The 23,020-nt window shown below is 48.7% G+C and overlaps 2 protein-coding genes across 2 annotated transcripts in view; both read right to left on the reverse strand.

Annotated features, from left to right (window-relative positions):
- The window catches only part of LOC137460013 (zinc finger protein 850-like), an 80,250-nt gene that overhangs the window by 23,406 nt on the left and 33,824 nt on the right, over positions 1-23,020 (reverse strand). The gene's annotated exons all lie outside the window — the stretch shown is intronic.
- On the reverse strand, positions 15,848-16,750 carry LOC137460011 (olfactory receptor 14J1-like; the record flags this gene model as incomplete). Its single annotated transcript, XM_068170641.1, has 1 exon — positions 15,848-16,750. A coding segment is annotated over exon 1 (903 nt), but the record flags the coding sequence as incomplete, so codon positions are not given.

The following is a 23,020-nucleotide window of genomic DNA, read 5'->3' on the forward strand; positions in this document are numbered from 1 at the left end:
TGTAAGATAAGTGGAAAGGAATGTCTGCTTGTTACTGAAATGCAGCTGGAAGGTTTGTTCTCTTTAACCATATATTATGCCAGTTCTGTTAGAATGTTCTAATCAGCTCAACCTGAGCATTGTGTCTTGTATGGCTTACATCAGTCTGTTAGACACGCTGCCTTACACAGCTGTTGCTTTTGCCATAGAGTTAGTTTTAACTTGCTTGCTTCTGTGTATGCAAAGAATGTTAGAAAGGCCAATCAAAAGTGGTGTTCTATGGAAAAACAGAAAGGGGAGATGTGGGAAGAGGTTGTTTTCAGATAGCTTTGGTAGGCTATAGGGAAGATTTGCCTTTGCTGGAATTACAGAAAGCTATGGTTTGTCTTTGACTCTGGGAGTAATGCAAACACCTTGTAACTGAAGGAGAGAAGCTGGGCAGAATTTGGTTGGATGTGGTAAAATATTGTTTGGTTGTTTTGACCTATTGTCTGCCTTAATGACAGGCATGCCAGTAGAGAATGACCAGCTGAGATGTGACACAAGTGCCTGCTGATAGACTAGAGAACTTTACTGCACTTTGGCCACAGCAACCCCATGCAGAGCTACAGGCTGGGGTCAGAGTGGAAGGAAGAGCTCCCAAACAGAGAGGGACCTGAGGGTGCTGATTGACAGCCGCCTAAACATGAGCCAGCAGTGTGCCCAGGTGGCCAAGAAGGCCAATGGCATCCTGGCCTGCATTAGGAATAGTGTGGCCAGCAGGAGCAGGGAAGTCATTGTGCCCTTGTACTCAGCACTGGTTAGGCCACACCTTGAGTACTGTGTCCAGTTCTGGGCCCCTCAGTTTAGGAAGGACATCGAGACACTTGAACATGTCCAGAGAAGGGCAACAAGGCTGGGGAGAGGTCTGGAGCACAAGCCCTATGAGGAGAGGCTGAGGGAGCTGGGATTGTTTAGCCTGGAGAAGAGGAGGCTCAGGGGAGACCTCATTGCTCTCTACAACTACCTGAGGGGTGGTTCTAACCAGGAAGGGGTTGGTCTCTTCTCTCTAGCAACCAGAACCAGAACAAGGGGACACAGTCTCAAGCTGTGCCAGGGGAAGTTTAGGCTGGAGGTGAGGAGAACATTCTTCACGTTCTTGCATTCATTATTGGAATGTGCTGCCCAGGGAGGTGGTGGAGTCCCTGTCCTTGGAGGTGTTGAAGAGGGGATTGGACGTGGCACTTGGTGCCATGGTCTAGTCATGAGGTCCGTGGTGACAGGTTGGACTTGATGATCTTTGAGGCCTCTTCCAACCTTGGTGATACTGTGATACTCCAAATAGGTTATCTTTGGACTTCTCATATGTTGTTATGTGTGGTCATAAATGTAAGCTGTTGTAGTTATGTCAATCTGTAGTTATGTTAAGTAATTGTAGATCACAATCAAATATTACATCAGATTTCTTTGGATGATACTTCTTGTGGGTTATATGAAGAAATATGGGATAAGTTAACTCCTTGGTTATTGACTATAACTTGGTTTAAACATTTGTTTTTAATACTATTTGGAACAATTGTAACACTGCTCTGTGTAATTCTTTGTCATTGTTGTTTCAAAATGATAAGACCTTTAGGTAAAATTGTTTATGCCAACAAGTTACAAGCAGATGGTTATGATCTGATGGTGATCAGAACAGAGGAACCTAATTATGATCCAATTAAGGAGGTTCTGAAAAATCTGGAAATTGTAACACAAATCAATGGTGACAAAAAGAAAATGAGGGATTGTTATGAATATACTGGTGATCTGTGATTTGTGTTAAAGGGTGATTGGGGGCTTGCAGGAGCCTGCTTTGAGGACAAAGAGGGAGCTGCATATTTTACAGCCTTAAACAGAGACAGTGTGTTTGGCTAATTGGAGACACCAAGGCTGAGGAGAAGCTGTGTTAAGATCATAGTATCATAGTATCATTCAGGGTTGGAAGGAACCACAAGGATCATCTAGTTCCAACCCCCCTGCCATGGGCAGGGACACCCCACACTAGATCAGCCTGGCCAGAGCCTCATCCAGCCTGGTCTTAAACACCCCCAGGGACAGGGGGCCCCAACCACCTCCCTGGACAACCCATTCCAGGGCTTTGCCACTCTCATGGGGAAGAACCTCCTCCTCACATCCAGCCTGAATCTCCCCACCTCCAGCTTCATTCCATTCCCCCTAGTCCTATCACTACCTGAGATCCTGAGAAGTCCTTCCCCAGCCTTCCTGTAGGCCCCCTTCAGATACTGGAAGGCCACAATGAGGTCACCTCGGAGCCTTCTCTTCTGCAGACTGAACAGCCCCAACTCCTTCAGTCTGTCCTCATAGGAGAGGTGCTCCAGCCTTCTGATCATCCTTGTGGCCCTTCTCACTCAGTTCTATTCAGAACTGGGGATTTGTTTTCTTTAGATAAGAAGCCTGAATGACTGAGCATGAGTCAAAGTGGACAACTTTGAGGATGACTCATTGACTTCATCTTTCGACCCTGGGGAGCACCCTTACCACGCAGAGTGCGCATGAGCAGGGATCTGCCCACCTATTCTGAGACCCATTATCATATGCCCACCTTCTATTTAGCATAAGTTTGTTTATGTAGATGATGGACCTATATAAGATGAAGAAAGCTATTGTAGAGCTGCTGTGGGGGTATCCCTGCATGCCCAGCCAGTTGCTTTGCTTGCTTTTATTGCCTTTTTTTTCCTTTTTATGGTCTTTTATTGCCAATAAAATTGTGACCAGAAACTTTTAACTGGAGTCATCTCTAACAGCAGGATCACCCATGGCTGGACACACAGGAACACATCCAGGCAGGTCTGAAAACCTCCAGGGAAGGAGACTCCACATACTCTCTGGCAGCCTGCTCCAGGGCTCCAGCACACTCACAGCACAGGAGAGTCTCCTCACACTGAGGTGGAACCTCCTGTGTTCCATCTTGCACCCAATGCTCCTTGTCCTGTCACTGGGCACCACTGCCAAGAGCCTGGCACCTTCATCTGACACCCCCCCTCTGATATTGATAGCCATTGATCAGATCCCCTCTCAGGCTTCTCCCCTCCAGACTAAACAGCCCCAGGGCTCTCAGTCTTTCACAGAATCACAGAAACATTCAGGTTGGAGAAGGCCCTCAGGAGCACCCATTTCAACCATTAACCCTACTCTACAAGGGTCACCCCTAAGCCGTATCCCCCAGCACCACATCCAAAGCACCTTGAAACACCTCCAGGGTTGGTAACTCCACCACCTCCCTGGACAGCACATTCCACTCCCTGACCACTCTGGATGGGAAAATTTATTTCCTACTGTCCAGTCTGAACCTACCCAGTCCTAGCTAGAGGCCATTCCCTCTTGTTCTGCCACTAATGACCTGTGAGAAGAGACCAGCAGCAGCCTCTCCACAACCTCATTTTAGGTAGCTGTAGAGAGCCATGAGGTCTCCCCTCAGCCTCCTCTTCTCCAAACTAACCATCCCCAGCTCCTTCAGTTGCTCTTCATCAGATTTATTCTTCAGGCCCTTCCCCAGCTCCTTGCCCTCCTCTGCCCTGGCTCCTGCACCTCCACATCTCTCTTGGATGGAGGTGCCCAAAACTGGACACAACACTCAAGGTGTGGCCTCCCCAGAGCTGAGTCCCAGGGGACAGTCACCTCCCTGCTCTGGCTGAACAGAGCATTTCTAATCCCAGTTTATTCATAATTTTGCTTCTCAGACTGAGTTAGCCATGGTTTCTTCATGTTGGGGGGGGGGAGGGGGGGAAGAACTGAACTTTCTCTCACCACCACAACACACTACAAAGGAGATCTGGCAGGATGGGGATTGACATCCCTGTGGAGAGGCTGGGGGACCTGGGCTGCTTCAGCCTGCTGAAAGGGGGCTCAGGGCACTGCCACAGCAGTGTGCACATGGCTGAAGAGTCATTTCAGAGAGGATGGAACTCTTCTGGGGAGTGGGGAGAGACCAAAACCTCCACAAAGTGCAGCTTGGAAGGTTCACAGTGGAGATGTGGACAAAGAATACCCCTCAAAGGGCGGAGCTGCTATGCATGAGGCCATCCAGAGGTGTCAGGAAATGGCAGGGAGAGCTGAGACAGCTCAGGGAAGGGATGGAAATGGCAGGGGGAGAGATGAGTGGGGAAGCAAGATTGGTGTCAGCAGCCTGAAGGGAAAGAGCTGCAGGCATGAGACAGTGTAGGAGAGAATGGCCAAGGGCTCTGGCAAGCCTGAGAGGCCCAGCAGGACCAAGGTCTTTGTCCCTTTGGCTCTGGCACTTGCCTCTGCCACCAAGGCCTGTCAGGAGAAATTTTGCTTTGAGGCTTTCAGGTTCTTCTATTCCAAAGGCAGTGGTCAGGGCTTGGCCTTTCTGCTTCCTAGAACAAAGGCAAGTTTTTCTGCCCTGCACTTTGCCTTTGTCTCCCTGCAATCCTGGCCTCTAACAAGGTGCTCTAAGGAGTCCCTGGGGAGCCTTTGTCAGTAATAAGCCTCAGTGAGGCCAATCAGTGCTTCAAGGTACTTTGGAGTTTTCTTCTGACTTGGACTTCTTGAGAGGCTTCTTGGCAGTACCCTGGCAGAGTCTCCTGGCAGTACCTAAGGATGATGTAATCAGCTCAAAATACTCCATGGGGCTCATTAAATACTGCTGAACCCCTAATTATTGCTAAGGTTTCTGCAGCTAATTGGAGAGGTTTTTATTTCACAAAGTATCTGATAAAAATTATTTTTAAAGGTACAGTTCAATACTTTTCAGCAGGAAACCACAGCAAAACCTGACAAGGTCCTACCCTGGTCACTGCTCATCCTCAGTCCCCACTGCCCCCAGCAGACCCCAGGGCCACAGGTGGGGACAGGATCTGCCTTGCCAGGGGCTGGGGGTCAAGGCTTGGCCCTTTGGATCAATGAAACCCCTCCAGATTTACTCAGCAGCAGAGCCACCTTTAGCTGCTTGCCCTGACCTGTCAGCACTGCCTCAGTTCTCTGCTGTCACCACAGCCTGGAGATGCTTCAGTGCCTCCATTGATGCTTCCCTTGCATCCACTCTCTCCTTCTGTTCTAACCGGACCCTGGGGACCCTGGGGACCCTTTCCCAGTATGCTTCACTGGGACCCATTAAGAGTAGAAGAAACTTCAGAGTTCGAATCTGACTTTGACTTCTGGAGAGGTTTCATCAGCTTATTCTCAATCCCTAAGGGTTACAGGGCACCAAAAGCCACCAGAGGAGTTGTTAAACACCTTGGGCTGGTCGTCTGCAGCCCTATTGGGCTGGACTCCTGGGCTGGAAGGAACTGCTGGCAAGCAGGCAGGGCTGCAGGAGACAGCTCTGGCCAGGATCAGCTCCTCTGCACAGCACAGAAGGACTGAGGACACTGCCCGAGGATCTCAGGGAGATGAGGAAGGCAGAGAGAGCTTCAAGGTGGCCAGGACTGGGAGGATGCTGAGAGCTCACTAGAGGAGAAGTCACTGCAGTCACTGACACAGTGAGGCTGTGGGTGCAGGACACTGCAGCTGTAGCTCCTGGAGGCATCTTCGTGATAGCAGCTGACGCTCAGCTGAAGGCTCCTGGAGTGTGCACACAGAAGGAGGACCAAAGCCCTTCAGTTTCATCCTGTGAGCAGCAGTGAGCAGAGCTGGGTAAGGAGAAGGCTTCACCCCCAGTCCCTCTGCCTTTCTCTCTTCCCTTCACTGTCTCTGCAGCACTGCAGAGCTAGTCCCTGTTTCTCCACCTTGCCATGGGACACTTGTTCCCTGGGACTGGGCTGTTGGTCACTTTCTGTTCTGACTCCAGAGGAATCTTCATGGCAATACTGGGTCCCTGCTGCATTTGAAGCTGTGATGAACTCTGCCATGGGTTGGTAGTGATGGGGACTGAGCTGAAGCATTCCTCCTGCAGCTCAGGGACAGGGCTTACAATGAGCCTCCAAGAAGTGTGCCCTAACTTGTCACTGCCTTTCCCTCCTTGCACAGGTCTCCATGGACAGAGGCAGCAGATGGCCAACAGCAGCTCCATCACCCACTTCCTCCTCCTGCCATTCCCAGGCACAAGGCAGCTGCAGCTCCTGCACTTCTGCCTCTTCCTGGCCATCTACCTGGCTGCCCTGCTGGGCAATGGCCTCATCATCACCACCATAGACTGGGACCACCACCTCCACACCCCCATGTACTTCTTCCTCCTCAACCTTGCCCTCCTTGACCTGGGTGCCATCTCCACCATAGTCCCCAAATCCATGGCCAATTCTCTGAGGGACACCAGGGACATATCCTATGCAGGATGTGTTGCTCAGGTCTTCTTTTTCATATTCCTAATGTCAGCAGAGTTTTTTCTCCTCACCACCATGTCCTACGATCACTATGTTGCCATCTTGTCAAGGTCCGGAGACATTAGATGTCTCGGTCCAGAGACACAGTTCTTTTAAATATTCCCGTGTTGTGAAATTAAAGGCACAAACGAGGCCAAAGTATCAACAGCTAGACTATTTAATAGATAAAGTGGGCATAAGAAAGGAAGAGGGAGAAAATAAAGAGGGAGAGAGAGACGAGAGATAGAAAAGGAAAGGAATTATATTACCACACCCCTCATCTCCCCCAAGACAGTTAAAGTCTGTGGAGGAAAGGTGCTGCAGGAGATGTTGGGTTTGTAGAGAAACCGTGGTGAGGCTTTTGCTGGAGAACAGCTGTGGTCCTCTGGGGAGATGTTGGGTTGATACAGGAACGGTGCTGAGGATTCGGCTGGAGCTGTGGTCCTCCGGGCAGCTTCTTTTCTCCGGAGCGGCATCGTCCCAGCTTTCTCTTCTCAGCGGCCTGGCCCGGCTCCTGTGTTTTCCTTCATCTCCATTTTTCTCCCCGTTTTTCTCCTCTGTTTCTCTCCTACAAACCAGCAGTTGCTCAAGTCTTTTATACAGTTTTTTAGTCCTCAGGCAGGTGTTGGTCACCCTGCCCAAGGTACTTGATGGGCGGAAACCATCCTGCCCAGAAAGCGTGATGGCTGGGTCTTTGGGTCCATTGTTGTAGTCTCGTGTTATCACGATGCAATCACAAGCTGATTTGCATCCAGGATTGGTGGACAGGATTCTTTCCACCTTCTTTCCAGTGGCTCTGCTATCACTTTATCTTTGTTGACTCACATAGAGAGAGACAAACTTATTAGACTCTCACACATCTGCAGACCCCTGCACTATGAGACCCTCCTGGGCAGCAGAGTTTATGTCTGCATGGCAGCAGCTGTCTGGGTTTGTGGTGCTCTCAATGCTCTGCTGCACACAGCCAATACATTTTCCCTGCCCCTCTGCCAGGGCAATGCTGTGGAGCAGTTCTTCTGTGAAGTGCCCCAGATCCTCAAGCTCTCCTGCTCCACATCCTACCTCAGGGAACTTTGGCTTCTTGCGGCCAGTGCCTGTTTATTATTTCTCTGTTTTGTGTTGATTGTGGTGTCCTATGTGCAGATCTTCAGGGCAGTGCTGAGGATCCCCTCTCAGCAGGGACGCCACAAAGCCTTTGCCACCTGCCTCCCTCACCTGGCTGTGGTCTCCCTGGTTACAAGCACTGGCTTCTTTGCCTACCTGAAGCCATCCTCCGTCTCCTCCCCATCCCTGGACCTGGTGGTGTCAGTTCTGTACTCAGTGGTGCCTCCAGCAGTGAATCCTCTCATCTACAGCCTGAGGAACAAGGAGCTCAAGGCTGCCCTGAGCCAACTGATCCCTGGATGCTTTCAGAAGCAATAAACTCTTTGTCTTCTCCTGCAGAGCAGTTCTGATGCAACTCAGTGCAGGCTCAGCCTCGCTGCTCGAGTTCTGTCTGCTGCTGGTGCTGTTCCCCTTGTGAGAATGTTGTTGCCACACAAATGTCTTTCTTCAGACCATTTCTGGTTCAGTGTTGTCCTGTCTGCTGTGACCCAGAGGCTGCAGACATGAGGAGCTGTGCTCCCTTTGTGTTCAGTACAATAAAGAACCCTGCAGGGAGTTGTTTCTCTGAGTTCCTTCCTCCAAGGTTTCTGTGGAGCTGCAGGGTAGTGCCTGTGTGCAGAGGTGGAGGGGCAGAGTCCCAGCACAGCAGCAGTGCCAGGGAGCCTCAGCACTTGGGCTGTCCTCAGCTGCTCTTTCTTCCCTTCCACCCTCTCCTGCTGAGCCTCTGTGCTGGGGCAAGGCCTGAGTGCTCTGGCAGCTTGGTTACCTTGGGATCCTGACACCCTTCCTGTAGAGACTCAGCCCTTTAAGCCCTCCCAGTACACACATGTCCTCATCCCAGGAAAATTTGGACCATATTGACCTCTTCCTCTGCAGTTTGGGTCCCATCCCAGTACAGATTGTGTGCCCTGGCTCCCTTCTGTAAGGAAAAATTCTCTTGATTTAGATGTTCCTGTTCACAATGGAGACAGAGGAGTTTAGTAAAGCTTTATTTGAATAAAGGGAGAGTCTACAGGGCAATTCCTGGTGGGGTCTCTCAAGTTGCTGGGAGTCGCAGCTCCCTTTTTATCCTGAATCCCTGGATGCAAATTACCTCTCCCTTTCCCCACTGTCTCAGGTGCTCAGGCTTTACAGTCTTTCCTGAACTGCCTACTGCATGCCCCCCCTCACATGCAACCCTCCCATTACATGCATCCTATGTTCATTTAAATTAGGTTCTTCATGACTCTGGGTGGAGAAGTAAATTGTTAGTAGTCTGTTAAGCTTGTGCTCTGGTCTGAAAGTTGAGGAGTTTAGGCTGTGTTCAGTGTTCTGACAGCCTCCCACTGATTTACCATGATGAGTAAGACAAGGATGCCTTGCAGATGCTCCTTTGTTGTTTATGCACATAGATAAGGGGAACTGTCTGGTTTCCCCCTTCCTCTTCCTACCTTCTTCAGACAACTATTCCTTTGTAAAGACACTGATTACTTTTAATCCCATCATTTCCCTGTGACAGCTACACCTATTCCAGTACAAACTGCCCACCTTCATGTCCTCTCAGTACGGTCTAGGCCCTGTCCCAGTCCAAACAGAGTCACTTCAATCACTCCAAGTACACATTAGGCCTTATCCCAATACAAATTGGAAGCCTTTATCCCCTCCCAGTGCTGACTGGACTCCATTCCATTGGAACCCTTGGGCCCCTTCCCAGTCCCAGCTGCACCCATCCCATCCCAAACTGGATATGCTGATCCCAGTGCAGGTGTGGCCTGCTCCTAGTACAAATGGGATCCCATTGCTGTCTCCCAGTACCGTCTGAGTCCCATCCCAGTACAAAGTCCATCCCCTGGAAGCCCTGATTCCATCCCAGTACAGACCAGGACACATCTCTGTGTACACTGCTACCCTGATGCCATCCCACTTCAGACTGGGGCCCCCTCCTGGTACAAACTGAATCTCTTTGATGTCTCCCAGTACAGACTGGGCCTTATTCCAGTACAAGCTGAACCCCCTGGTCCCCTCCCAGGACAGGCACGGCCTCCTTCCAGCACAAACTGGATCATCTGATTCCATCCCAGTATACACTGGGTCACATTCCAGTGCAAAATGACTTCCCTGATCCCCTCCCAGTACCTACTGCATCCCTCCCTGTGTTAACTGTATCCTGACTCCAACCCAGTAGAGAGTGCTCGCCCCGCCCATTATAAACTGCATCCCTGATCCCATCCCATTATAACTGAAGACCTGCCCCAGGAACTGGATCCAATGTCATCCCCCAATGCTGAATGGAGACCATCCCAGTGCAAAGTGGTTCTCCAGATTTCCTCCCAGTACAGACATGGGCTCATCCTGGAGCAGAGTGGAATCCCTTCCCCCCTCCCAGTGCAAAACAGGGAACAACCTCAAACTTCTTTCCTGAGCTCTGACCTCTCTGCTCTGCACTCCTCCACCACTGACTGATTCTGCTTGGCTCCTGGCACAGGACAGGGGATGGGAGCTCCCAGAGCAGCCTGGAAGAGAAGCAGGAGGTGAACTGTGGCTGAGCAGCTCACAGATACAATGTGGAGATGGTAGGCAATGCCATGGGCAGCTCAGCTGTGCCTCAGTATCTCCTGCACAGCAGCAGCCACAAGACTGGGCAGGGGCTGGGAGGTCACTGCTGGCTTAGCAGCTGATAGGGCAGCAGCAGGAAGAGGGCAGCAAAGGGACTGGGAGGTCACTTCTTGCTGCAGCAGCTGAGAGGGCAGCCCCTGGCTCCTGGCTGGCCTCTGTGCTTTTGGCCTCCCAGCTGCCAGAGTCCCCAGCAGGCCAGCAGAAAGCATGTGGTGGGCAAGGGACTTGTGTGACTCCCTATCCCTGAGCACCTGGTGGCCCCTGCAGGAAGAGCTTTGGAGCTGGGTTGTAACCTCCCTGCCACCTGAGGGCCCGAGGGTACAGCAGCAGGGACAGGGCTTGGCTGTGGCTGCTGGAGAAGCTGAGAGGCAGCAACAGGGACCTGCCTTGGAAGGCCCTGGAGAGGTTTCTTGTGCCTGCTCAGCTGCCAGGCCACAAGCAGGATGAGACCTTGGGCCAGCAATAGGACATCAGGGATGGCTCAGAAGATCCTAGGGCAGGAGAAGCCACATGACCATGAGGTGAGTGTGAGGTCACTGCAAACTCCAATCCCTTTGTGTCATTGGCCAGCAGAAGGCCCAGGGCTGGGCTGGGGACTGCCAAGCTGAGACGCAGCAGCAGGGAGGTGCCTTGGCTGTTGCTTTGGAGCTGGAGGTTCTGCTCAGTGCCCAGGCAGAAAGGCCTCCATCAGGGACCATTCTCAATGGCCTGGGATGGAGCAGAGCTTGAGCAGAGTGAAGAAGGCCAAGTGCAGCTGGGCTGTGGTAGGAGGAGTGTGGCCACCCAGACACAGAGGTTGTCCTCCCTGCACTCAGCACTGCTGTGGCCACATCTGGATTCTTAGTGTCTGGCTTTGGGACTTCTACTCTGAAGGAATTTTGAAGAGTCTGAGAAGCTTCAGAGCATATCTGGAAGGACTGGGTTGGAGAGCCTGAGGGACTGGGGCTTCTCTAACCTGGTGAAGTCCAAACTCAGGGCACTACAGATGCAGTGTGCACCTGCTTGAAATCTGGGGATGATGCAGCTTCTGGTGGTTGTGGGACAGGAAGACAACCTCCATTGAGTGGAGGTGTCCTGGTTTGAGGCCAGGAAGATCCTTTCCTGCCCCTGAGAGTGTACAGGAGGTGAGGACAAAGAAGAGTCAATCAAAGGGGATTCTTGTGGTCCAAGATGTCCTGGCTGTGTGTGTCAAGAAATGGCCATGGAGAGTAGAGACAGAGCAGGGAGGGTACAGAAATGTCATGGTGAGAGCTGCTAGGAAAGCAAGATGGGTGTCAAGAGCATGAAGGTAATGAGCTGCAGGCATGGGGCAGTGTAGCACCACCTTCAAGGATGAAAACTCAACAGGACTGAGGTCTTTCTCCTCCTGTCTATGGCAGTTGTCTCTGCCGCCAAGGCCAGGGAGGTGAAACTTTAGCTTGAGCCTCTCTGCATCTGACTGCCCAGGCTCTGTGGTCAGGGCTTGGCTTTTCTGCTGGAGAAACCAAACCCAAGTGTGGGACAGTGTAGGACAACCTGTGGTGGGGATGGCAATGGGCACTGGCAAGGCTGGAAGTCATCAGGAGAACCCAAGGCTTTGCCTTCTTGACTATGGCAATCATCCATCTCCAAGGGCTTTGAGGAGACTTCCTAAGGCACCATAGGGTCCTCAGGGCTTCCTTAAGCACCCCCAGGAAGGCTGGGGACTGTCATCCCCTTGTCCTTCACTCAGCATCACAAACCCCACAGCCCACAGCACCTGAGGAGCCTTGACCCATACATGAGGGACAGGATCTGCCAGTCCAGGCACTGTGGTCAGGGTTTGGCCTTTCTGCTCCATAAACCAAACCCAGACTTTGCTCTCCTGCACTTTGCCTTTGTCTGCCTGCAACCATGGCCTCCACTGAGCTGCTCTAAGGAGCCCTTGGGAGGCTTTGTTGGTAATGCCCCTCAGTGGGGCCAATCAGTGCTTCAAGGTACTTTGTGCTTTCCTTCTGACTTCTGAAGAAGTTTCTTCAGTCTTCTCTCAGTACCTGAGGTTCCTGCAATGAGTCCCAAGTGCCCTAAGGAGATGTTTGTGTCTCTGCAATCTTCTTCAGGATTTCAAAGTGCACCTCACAAAGCTCAATTTTTTTATGCCAAAGATAAAATATTTTACTCCATTTCAGTTCAGAGCAGAGATGATAATTCCCCAAGTGACACTGACCCAGGCTGTCTCAGCAGGACATCTGCACTTGCAGGAACATCTGTCCTTCAGTCTGACATTGAATGGACAACTTTGCTCCTCACCCTCCCCAACCTCCCCATTGCTGTCACTGCCCACCTGGGGCTTACAAGGTGATTCAGCAGAATGTGTTCTAATCACAGAGCCTCTGAATGACAGAGTGGACAAGGACAAGGCTGACCCTGACTGGCTGCAAGGGATCCTGAATTCAAATCTATTTCTATAGCTGTGCCTGGAGAGAAGCACCAAGGACAAAGATACAGGGACAGTGCTGGCTGGGTTCAGTGCATGATAGAAACCTTGCCCCTGGTGACAACAAAGGCATCTGTCCAAAGACACAGAGAGGTGGAGAGGTGGCTGGCAGAGGGTGCCTGGGAGTTCAGGTTCCTTCTCCTGGAGCTCAGGGCAAACCCTCACAAAGCTTTGGCATTCTTAGGGCAAAAGAACTGAGCCTGAAGAAGTCTGACTTGGTGCTGGCCCTTGGTGCAGGTTGTGCCTGAGAGATGTCTGAGTGGGGGAGATGCTGGACACAGCTGCTGTGATCCAGAAGAGCTCCAAGGCTCTGGCTTTAGGGTCACTGTTTTTAGAGGGGGAGATCATTGACTTTCATCAGGTGTTTCTCTGAGCTGGGGAACCTTTAATGCTGAATCATCCTGGGATCTGTTGCCACTTGCACAGACCCTGAAGATTTTGACCTCCAACGTTTTCTATCAGCTCCCTTTTGGCTGTGGTCCAAGCACAGATGATTAGGTGGTGTTGGATGATAGGTTGGACGCGATGATCTTGAAGGTCTCTTCCAACCTGGTTTATTCTATTCCATTAATTCTAATTCTGAGCTGGCAGGATGTGATCAACCCCCAAGGCACAGGGAGAGCAGTGCAAGGCTGGGAGAGCAAGGGCGCAGCACACCAAGGACACTTCTCAGTTCTCTATTTCTCTCTGTCCTGATCCATCCCTGGCTTACCCTGGGCTACTTCATGGCCTAGGCCTTTTCTTTGTTTGTTTGTTTTTAACCTAAAATGAGAATGCATGGTGTGTTATAAGGAAATTTTACTCTCCCATTAACTATTTAAAACTAAGGCAAACTGGTGAGGTGACATAGAAATCCATAGGAACATTTTCTCTAGTCACACAACAATTAAACAATCATAACAGCCAGTCCTAACTCACACGGTGCTGTGGTGCATTCTTCTGAGTGATGCTTTTGATCCCAGATTATCCTAACAGTTGTTGTGATCGATGTTCGACTGCATGGGAAATGCTGTGTGCTCATGGCCTTGATTCCTCTGCCGTTGTTCATTGCGATGATTGCAGTTGACATGGGGTAGACATTTCTTGCTGCTATCACTGAACCCCCTTAGCTATAAAATATACATCCTCTCTTTTGCTTTGTTGATTTTTTCTTGATAGATTTTTAACTTTTATTAAATTTTGGTTTTTATTATTTTTATTTTTTTAAATTTTATTTTTATTTTTAATTTTTAAGTGTTTTATTTTAAAATATTTTTCTTAATTTTAATTTTTAATCCAATTTTAAAAATTTATTATTTTTTGATCTTATGTTATTTTTTTAAAACTATTTTAATTATTTTTTGTATGTTTGCTTTATTTAATCTATTTTTAAAATTTCTAATATTTTAATTTCAATTTTTTAAAATCTTAATTTTTTTATTTAATCTATTTTTAAATTTTTTAAATTTTATTTTGTTTTGGTTTTTTTTTTTTAACCTTTTTAAAAATTATTACATTATTTTTATTTTTTTTAATATTATTTTAATTAATTTTTATTTTTAAATTTTAATTTTTTTAATTTCATTTTTAAAATCTAATTTTTAATGTAATATGCCTTTAAAATATTTTTTCTTTTGTTGCTATCTGTGGTTTTTGGCCTAGAATTTTTAATAATTTTTTGGTAATTTTATTTTTCTTTTAAATCTATTTTTTTATTTATTGATTTTTTTTATAGCTTTTAATTTTTCTTGAATTTTATTTATCATAATTTAATCTTGTATTAATTAATTTTTAATGTTATTTTATAATCTAATTTTTAATTTTTTTCATTTAATTTTTTTAATTTGTTTTTTATTCTATTTTTTCCTTTTTTATTTTCTATTTAACTTTTTTTGTACTTAATATTTTGCCCCTATTTTTCATTTTAAATTTTTGTAAATATTTTTTCTTGCTAATAGTCCTTATGTTTTTTGTTAATAGTTATTTTTTGTTAGCAATCCCTTATGGTTTTTTGTTTGTTTTGGTATTTAAAAATTATTATTATGTTAAATTTGTTTTTATAGTAAATTTTTTTTTTTTTTTTTTTTTTTGTTATTTTGTACTTTTCCTTTGTAGTAGTACTTTGTGCTATTAGCCAAACACCAAACTTAGGTGCGAGAGGCAATGCACCAAAATGGACTCTCCAGACTGTCTATTAGCTGAGGAAGGAGGTGGATGTGGAAAGTTTAATACATCTGATTGGTGCCTAAAGACTGAGGCCAATGGGGAGGCAGCAATAAGTATAGCCTCCAACAGCAGGGAAATAGCTCATGGACCAGTCCAAACCTGGAAAGGACTGGAATGGGACACATTATCTTGGTTTCCTGGTGGGCCATGGGTCAAACGAGTGTCATTCTTCTCTCTTTGTGCAACAGCAGCTCTAATCTTTCTACCATGTCTGATACCCTGGTTTGTATGGCTTATCTATTCTGCAGTCAGGCAGGTGCAGGTTGTAGCCATATGAAGTGAGCCTGAAAAGGCTATAAAAAAGAGCAGTATGACGTATCTGCAAATCAGACCAACATCAGAAATGAGCCAAGAGGAAAGGATTTAGTTAATGGTGAATGAATTTTGTAAAGGCAATTATTAAAGCAGGGAGAGGAGGGATTGATGGGATCAAAAGGAGGGAGTGTCCTTACAAAGGAAGAATTGGCTAAGAGGGAGTTGGAAGAGAAAGGGAGGAACCAGACAGTTCCCCTTCTCTATGTGTATGTAAATCACAAAGGGGCCCCTTGAACCTTGCTGTAAATCAGTAGGGGTCTGTCCGAAGATAGCAGACACTGAACACAGCCTGAACTGCTGAACTTTTAGGCCAGAGCATAGGCTTAACAGACTACTGAATATTAACTTCTGCACCCAGAGAAGTGGAGAACCTAATTTAAATGAGCATAGGATGTATGAAACAGGGAGGGTTCATGTGAAGGAGGACATGTAGCAGGGCTTTCAGGAAAGACTAAATCCTGAGTACCTGAGCAGGTGGGGAAAGGGAGAGGGAAATTTGCATCCAGAAATGTAGGATGAAAGGGGAGCTGTGTCTTCAGCAATGAGAGACCCCACAGGGAGTTGTCCTGTGGACTCTCCCTTTCTTCAAATAAAGTTTTACAAGACTCCTCTGTCTCTGTTATGAACTTCTAGATGGGAAGAAGTTTTCCTTGCTTGTTGCACACCAAGGGAGCACAGCTGCTGATGTCTGCAGTCTCTGGGTCACAGCAGACAGGCCAGCACGGAATCTGAAGTGGTCTGAAGGAAGACTCTGGTGGGGAAACAACATTCTCACAAGGGTAACAGCACCAGCAGCAGCCAAAAAGAGAGAAACCAGACTGTGAGTGACATCAGAACTGCTCTGCAGGAAAGGACAAAGAGTTTATTGTTTCTGAAAGCATCCAGGGATCAGTTTGCTCAGGGCAGCCTTGAGCTCCTGGTTCCTCAGGCTGTAGATGAGAGGGTTCACTGCTGGAGGCAACACTGAGTACAGAACTGACATCACCAGGTCCAGGGATGGGGAGGAGATGGTGGAGGGCTTCAGGTAGGCAAAGAAGGCAGTGGTGATAAACAGGGAGACCACAGCCAGGTGAGGGAGGCAGGTGGCAAAGGCTTTGTGGCGTCCCTGCTGAGAGGGGATCCTCAGTACTGCCCTGAAGATCTGCACATAGGACACCACAATCAACACAAAACAGACAAAGACTAAAGAGGCACTGGCCACAATAAGCCAAACTTCCCTGAGGTAGGATGTGGAGCAGGAGAGCTTGAGGATCTGGGGGACTTCACAGAAGAACTGGTCCACAACATTGCTCTGGCATAGGGGCAGGGAAAATGTATTGGCTGTGTGCAGCAGAGCATAGAGAAAGCCAGAGGCCCAGGCAGCTGCTGCCAGGTGGAGACAAACTCTGCTGCCCAGGAGGGTCTCATAGTGCAGGGGTCTGCAGATGGCAACGTAGCGATCATAGGACATGGTGGTGAGGAGAAAATACTCCGCATTAATTAGGAATATGAAAAAGAAGATTTGGAGAACACATCCTGCATAGGAGATGTCCCTGGTGTCGCACAGGGAATTGGCCATGGATTTTGGCACAGTGGTGGAGATGGCACCCAGGTCAAGGAGGGCAAGGTTGAGGAGGAAGAAGTACATGGGGGTGTGGAGGTGGTGGTCCCAGGCTATGGTGGTGATGATGAGGCCATTGCCCAGCAGGGCAGCCAGGTAGATGGCCAGGAAGAGGCAGAAGTGCAGGAGCTGCAGCTGCCTTGTGCCTGGGAATGGCAGGAGGAGGAAGTGGGTGATGGAGCTGCTGTTGGACATCTGCTGCCTGTGGCCATGGAGACCTGTCCAAGGAGGGAAAGGCAATGACAAGTTAGGGCACACTTCTCTCAGCCTCATTGTAACCCCTGTCCCTGAGCTGCAGGAGGAATGGATCAGCTCAGTCCCATCACTACCAACCCATGGCAGAGTTCATCACAGCTTCAAATGCAGCAGGGACCCAGAATTGCCATGAAGATTCCTCTGGTGTCAGAACAGAAAATTACCAACAGCCCAGTCCCAGGGAATGAGAGTGCCATGGAGAGGTGGAGAAACAGGGACCAGGCCTGTAGTGCTGCAGAGACGCTGAAGGGAAGAGAGGAAGGCAGAGGGGGCTGGGAGTGAAGCCTTCTCCTTACCCAGCTCTGCTCACTGCTGCTCACAGGATGGAACTGAAGGGCTTTGATCCTCCTTCTGTGTGCACACTCCAGGAGCCTTCAGCTGAGCGTCAGCTGCTGAGATGGAGATGCCTCCAGGAGCTACAGCTGCAGTGTCCTGCACCCACAGCCTCACTGTGTCAGTGACTGCAGTGACTTCTCCAGTGAGCTCTCAGTCACCCTCCCAGTCCTGGCAACCTTAAAGCTCTCTCTGCCTTCCTCATCTCTCTGAGATCCTCTGGCAGTGTCCTCAGCCCTGCTGTGCAGAGGAGCTGCTCCTGGCCAGAGCCATCTCCTTCAGCACTGCCTGCTTGCCAGCAGCTCCCTCCAGCCCAGGAGTGCGGCCCAATTGGGCAGCAGAGGACCAGCCCATGGTGTTTTAATACCTGCTTGGTTGGCTTTTGGTGCCCTCTAAACCTGAGGGACTGAGAGGAAGCTGATGAAACCTCTCCAGAAGTCAAAGTCAGATTCAAACTCTGAAGTTTCTTCTACTCTTAATGGGTCCCAGTGAAGCATACTGGCAAAGGGTCCCCAGGGTTTGGTTAGAGCAGAAGGAGAGAGTGGATGCAAGGGAAGCTTCACTGGAGGCACTGAAGCATCTTCAGGCTCTGGTAAGAGCAGAGAACTGAGGCAGTGCTGACAGGTCAGGACAAGCAGCTAAAGATGCCTCTGCTGCTGAGCAAACCTGGAGGGGTTTCATTGATCCAAATGGCTAAGCCCTGACCCCAAGCCCCTGACAAGGCCCCTCACCTGTGGCTCTGGGCTCTGCTGGTAGCAGTGGGGAGTGAAGATGAGCAGTGACCAGGGTAGGACCTTGTCAGGTTTTGCTATGGTTTGCTTGCAAAGAGACAACTCCTGCTGAAAAGGAATGAAATGTCCCTTTAAAAATACTTTTTATCAGATGCTTTGTGCAATAAAAACCTCTCCAATTAGCTGCAGAAACCTTGGCAATAATGAGAGGTTCAGCAGTATTTAATGAGCCCCATGGAGTATTTGGGGCTGATTGCATCATCCTCAGGTACTGCCAAGAAGCCTCTCAACAAGTCCAAGTCAGAAGCAAACTCCAAAGTACCTTGAAGCACTGATTGGCCTCACTGAGGCTTGTTACTGACAAAGGCTCCCCAGGGACTCGTTAGAGCAGCTTGTTAGAGGCCAGGATTGCAGGGAGACAAAGGCAAAGTACAGGGCAGAAAAACTTGCCTTTGGTCTGTGAAGCAGAAAGGCCAAGCCCTGACCACTGCCCTTGGACTAGAAGAACCTCAAAGCCTCAAAGCAAAGTTTCTCCTCACAGGCCTTGGTGGCAGAGGCAACTGCCAGAGCCAAGGAGCCAAAGACCTTGGTCCTGTTGGGCCTCTCAGCCTTGCCAGAGCCCTTGGCCATCCCTACCGCTGCCTCTCCTACACTGTCCCATGCTTGCAGCTCTTTCCCTTCAATATCTGGGATGAATGCACAAACAGATTTTAGAAGAAAATTAAGTCTACACAGCCTCTGAAGTGCAAACCCAAACCAATGTCTTGTGACATTGAGGGTGCAGGATATTATGGGTATGAAATAGGCTGTTTCCTGTGTCCACCTTATGGAGTTGGACCCTCTGGACACAGGAGGTGTAGCTTATGTGGCAGGAATAGAATGCACCCAGCCTCAACTGCCACAGAAGGTGAAGGGAAAAGTCTGAACACAGCTGGTGACCAAACCAATGTCTTGTGACAAAACCAAGAGATTCCAAAACAGGCAGTGAAAGGTGAGAACTTCTCCTGGCTAGCTGATGGAAGGGAAAACTCAAGTTTTGCCAAACAAGCAACAGGAAGAAGTGATTCAGAGAACTGGAAAAACTCAACAGCTAAGGCTGTGCAGTGTTGGTGGCCAAGAGAAAGGATGACACCAAGATGTGCTCAAGCACCAGCCCTCAGCAGAGGCCACTTGATTCATACACATCATGGCTTATATCTTTTTCTTTCTGTGTCCATATGCCCTTTGTACTTAAGTTTAGGCTTGGTGTCCAGGCACCTCTCTCCCCCTTTTGGTAGCCTGGGGAGTTCTCTCTGTTTCTTCCTTTGTTGTTCACAGACTTTCTTTCCTGGAGTTGTTTCCATTCGTGATTCAAGGGCAGAGCTCTGCTTAGTTCAAGGTTAAAGCTGCCCATGGCCACCTGCTTTATCTACAATTCCTCCTTTTTGCCCAGGGCTCATTCTCTTCTGCAGGGCCCTTTGCAGGCATGAGAATGAACAGGGCACTGCCAACACCAGGATTAATCCAATCAGCAATATTCACAACCCAGTTTGTAATACTCTTATGTCTATGTTTAGAATGATCACTTCAGTGTGTACCACACAGACCATCAAATTCTGCCCAGCCCTGACTGTGAGCTGATAACAAAGAACCAACAGCAGCTCGATTTTGCAGGCTGGCATGGCTGACACTATCCTCATCAGTGGCTAATTCAAGCAAGACTTTTGATGCTTCCTTGTCTTGTTTTGCAACCCAAGATGCCAGTTCCCTTAGCTGAGCTGGTGCTTTGCTCTAGCAATTTGAAGCAAGATTACCCTGACTGCTATGTGTTCAGCTTTGTTCTTCATACCTCCATGATCATCTCATTCAGCTGTTAGGCTAAGCCTGCATGGCTTTAAGGCAAAGGGAGTGTGATTAAAGATCATAGTACTAGATCAGATCCAGATCTATGCTGCAGGTACACACAGCTTTCTGCTTGGAAAGTCCCTGAAATATCTAATTCTTGAGGCTCTAATGGGGCCAAGAGCAAATTATCATCCACATGTCCTGATGCTCAAAACACCTTACTGGTATGTTACAATTTAATCTTGACAGGCATTTAAATTCCAGGTTTGATTTACTGCATGCAGCAGTGCTGCCCAAATGTTTTGCTATCCCATGGACTTACTGGTTGTGGGCTGAGGGCATTGTTTGCATTGATCATGCTCTGGAGTAGGCCAAACACAACAAGCAGAGACCCACTGGACCCTGGTACCTGTGGAAACACAAGCATAGCCATGGCCCCAGGTCACAAGATCCCAGGGGCCTTCCCAATCAAGGGTCTGTAAATTGCAGACCCACACTGGGGCCTTTTCTGCCAAAGGATTGCTCACAGACTGCAAGGACAAGAAATGAGTTACTATGGCAGGGTTCATACCACTCAGAGAGATGGTTAAATAATTCAGGGTGTAGGCAGCTTTGCATAGCCTGCTGTGTGGTGTCTCCCCCAACATTCCCTGTGGTGGTGAGAGAAAGTTCAGTTCTCCCCCCCACAGAGAAACCATGGCTAACTCAGTTGGAGAAGCAAAAATGAATATAAGCTCTATTTACAACCAGGATGAGATGCAGTGAATCTATATGCAATATACAGCACTTACAATATATACAGAAATATACAGCAAAGAACATAACAGAGAAAACCTTTCCCTCCTCCAACAAGGAGGGTCTCCCCAACTATCCCCCCTTCTACCCATTCCTCCCTTTTTTCCCAGAAAGGGTTAGAGAGAGAAAAGGTAATTATTAAGGAGGAAATTCTGTTAGCTCAAAGCGTATGCAAGAATTAGTTGCTTATCTGGTTAGTTGAAGGTCAGCACCTGCCAGCACAGACAGAGCACAGCTGTTCAGAGTGTTATAGATGACTCCAGGTAAAAGTTTTTGGTAACAGTTTTATTGGCACTAAAAGATCATAAAAAGGTAATAAAAGGCAATAAAAGGCAAGCAAAGCAGCGTGCTGGGCTGGAGAGGGGACAAAACTCCACCTCCACAGCAGCCTTACAATAGCTTTCTTCATCTTACATAGTTACATCATCTACATAAGCAAACTTATGCTAAATGGAAGGCAGGCATATGATAATGAGTCTTAGAATAGGTGGTCAAATCCCTTCAAGGGTCAAAGCATCCACTTTCACCCATGCTCAGTTGTCCAGGCTTCTTATCTGAAGAAAACAAATTCCTAGTTCCAAATGTTTACCATTAAGACAGCTCCTTCTCAGCTGTGATGTCTCCAACTAACCAGACAGTGTCCTTGCAAGTCTGCAAGATATGTTTCTTCCCCTTTACTCTCAAAACTGGCCTCCCAAGATCCTCACCCTTAATCCCAGTGCACTCTAAGTCTTATCATTTTAACATAAATCACCAGTATATTCATCACACACTCCATGCAGAATCTGCTTGGTTGCCATATCTCACTGATCATAGAATGGGCTGGGCTGGAAGGGACCTCCAAAGGTTATCTTGTCCAACCTTCCCAGGGACAGCCTCAACTAGATCAGGTTGCCCAGAGCCCTGTCAAGCCTTACCTTCAATATCTCCAGGGATGGGACCCCAACTACGTCCCTGGACAACCTGTTCCACTGTTTCACTACCCTCATGGTGCAGAACTTGTGCTGGTTCCTCCTTCCTGCACAATCCTGCTTTGTTCCCATCTCTCACCCATGTCTATGGATATCCTTCCTCTCTGATCCATGGAAACACAGCAGCTTGTGTTCAGTGCTGTGCCCACTCCTCCTTCTGAGGCAAAGACCATGCCTGGAGCCATTCCCTCCTGAGCAGCTATTTCTGCAACCTGTTTCCCTCCTCCCTGGGAAGCTGATCCTGCACCTGCAGTCCTATTCCAGACTGGAAGAGCAGAGATCTTCACCATGGCCTTTTCTGCTTCACTTTCTCCTGAGCAAGGCAGAAACCATCAGGCACAGCTGTGCCAAGCAGAGGCCCTTTCCTTTGCAGCAGTGTTTCATTTGTGCCATTTCACATCTCCTTGGACCCAACTTGGAGTCTCTCACTGATCAGCCACAGTTGTATTTGGGAGCACGGCCCCAGGGGGACAGATTCCTGACCAGCTGAGGGGTAATCTTTTCCTGCCTTTACTGCCACATCTCCAATACTTTCCCTTTCCTCCTGGTGCTGCCCACCCTGTGGGTTTGTTCCTTATTATGGGATGGTGACAACCTGGATGGATGCACAGCCTGAGTGTTTTCCCCACAGAGGTGCCTTGACTTCAGGCAGTCAATGTTTGCTAATCAGTTAGGTTGCATCTCTGGACACATTTGGAATGTCTCTTCTTTGGATCAGGAGCCTCTTCCATCCCCATCCTGTGCTTCTAGTTCTGGATTATCCTTAAGGGAAGTATTCATCCACAAGCTCAACAGGAGCCACCAGTGTGCACTTGCAGCCCAGAGAGCCAATTGTATCCTGGGCTGCATCAAGAGAAACGTGGCCAGCAGGGCCAGAGAAGTGATTCTCAGCCCCTGCTCCATCCTGATGAGACCACACCTGGAGCTCTGTGTCCAGTTCTGGAGCATCTGTTACAAGAAGGATCTGGAGGTGCTGGAAGGTCTCCAGAGAAGGGCCACCAGGGTGAGCAGACGGCTGGAGCTGCTCTGCTCTGAGGACAGACTGAGAGAGTTGGGGTCATTCAGTCTGGAGAAGAGAAGGCTCCAAGGAGTCCTTCTTGTGGCCTTCCAGTATCTGAAGGAGGCTACTAGAAAGCTGGGGAGGGACTTTTTAGGGTGTTGGGTAGGGATAGGACTGGGGAGAATGGAGCAAAACTAGAAGTGGGGAGATTCAGATTGGATGTTAGGAAGAAATTCTTCCCCATGAGGGTGGAGAGACTCTGGCACAGGTTGCCCAGGGAGGTGGTGGAAGTCTCATCCCTGGACGGTTTTAAGGCCAAGCTGGATGTGACTCTGAGCAGCCTGATCTGTTGTGAGGTGTCCCTGCCCATGGCAGGGGGGTTGGAGCTGGATGGTCCTTGAGGTCCCTTCCAACCCTGACAATTCTGTGATTCTCAGTATGTCCAAGAGGTATTATCAGGTATTGGAATTCCAGTGAATGCCCTCCCCCCTCCAGCCCTTCCTTAGGGTTCTTAGGGCAGTTGGTGCACCCCCAGCAGTTGCTCTCATCAGCTCTC

The sequence above is a fragment of the Melanerpes formicivorus genome, unplaced genomic scaffold, assembly GCF_026170545.1.
Source record: "Melanerpes formicivorus ecotype bairdi unplaced genomic scaffold, bMelFor1.0.p_v2 SCAF_489, whole genome shotgun sequence".
In the NCBI taxonomy this organism is placed as follows: Eukaryota; Metazoa; Chordata; class Aves; order Piciformes; family Picidae; genus Melanerpes; species Melanerpes formicivorus.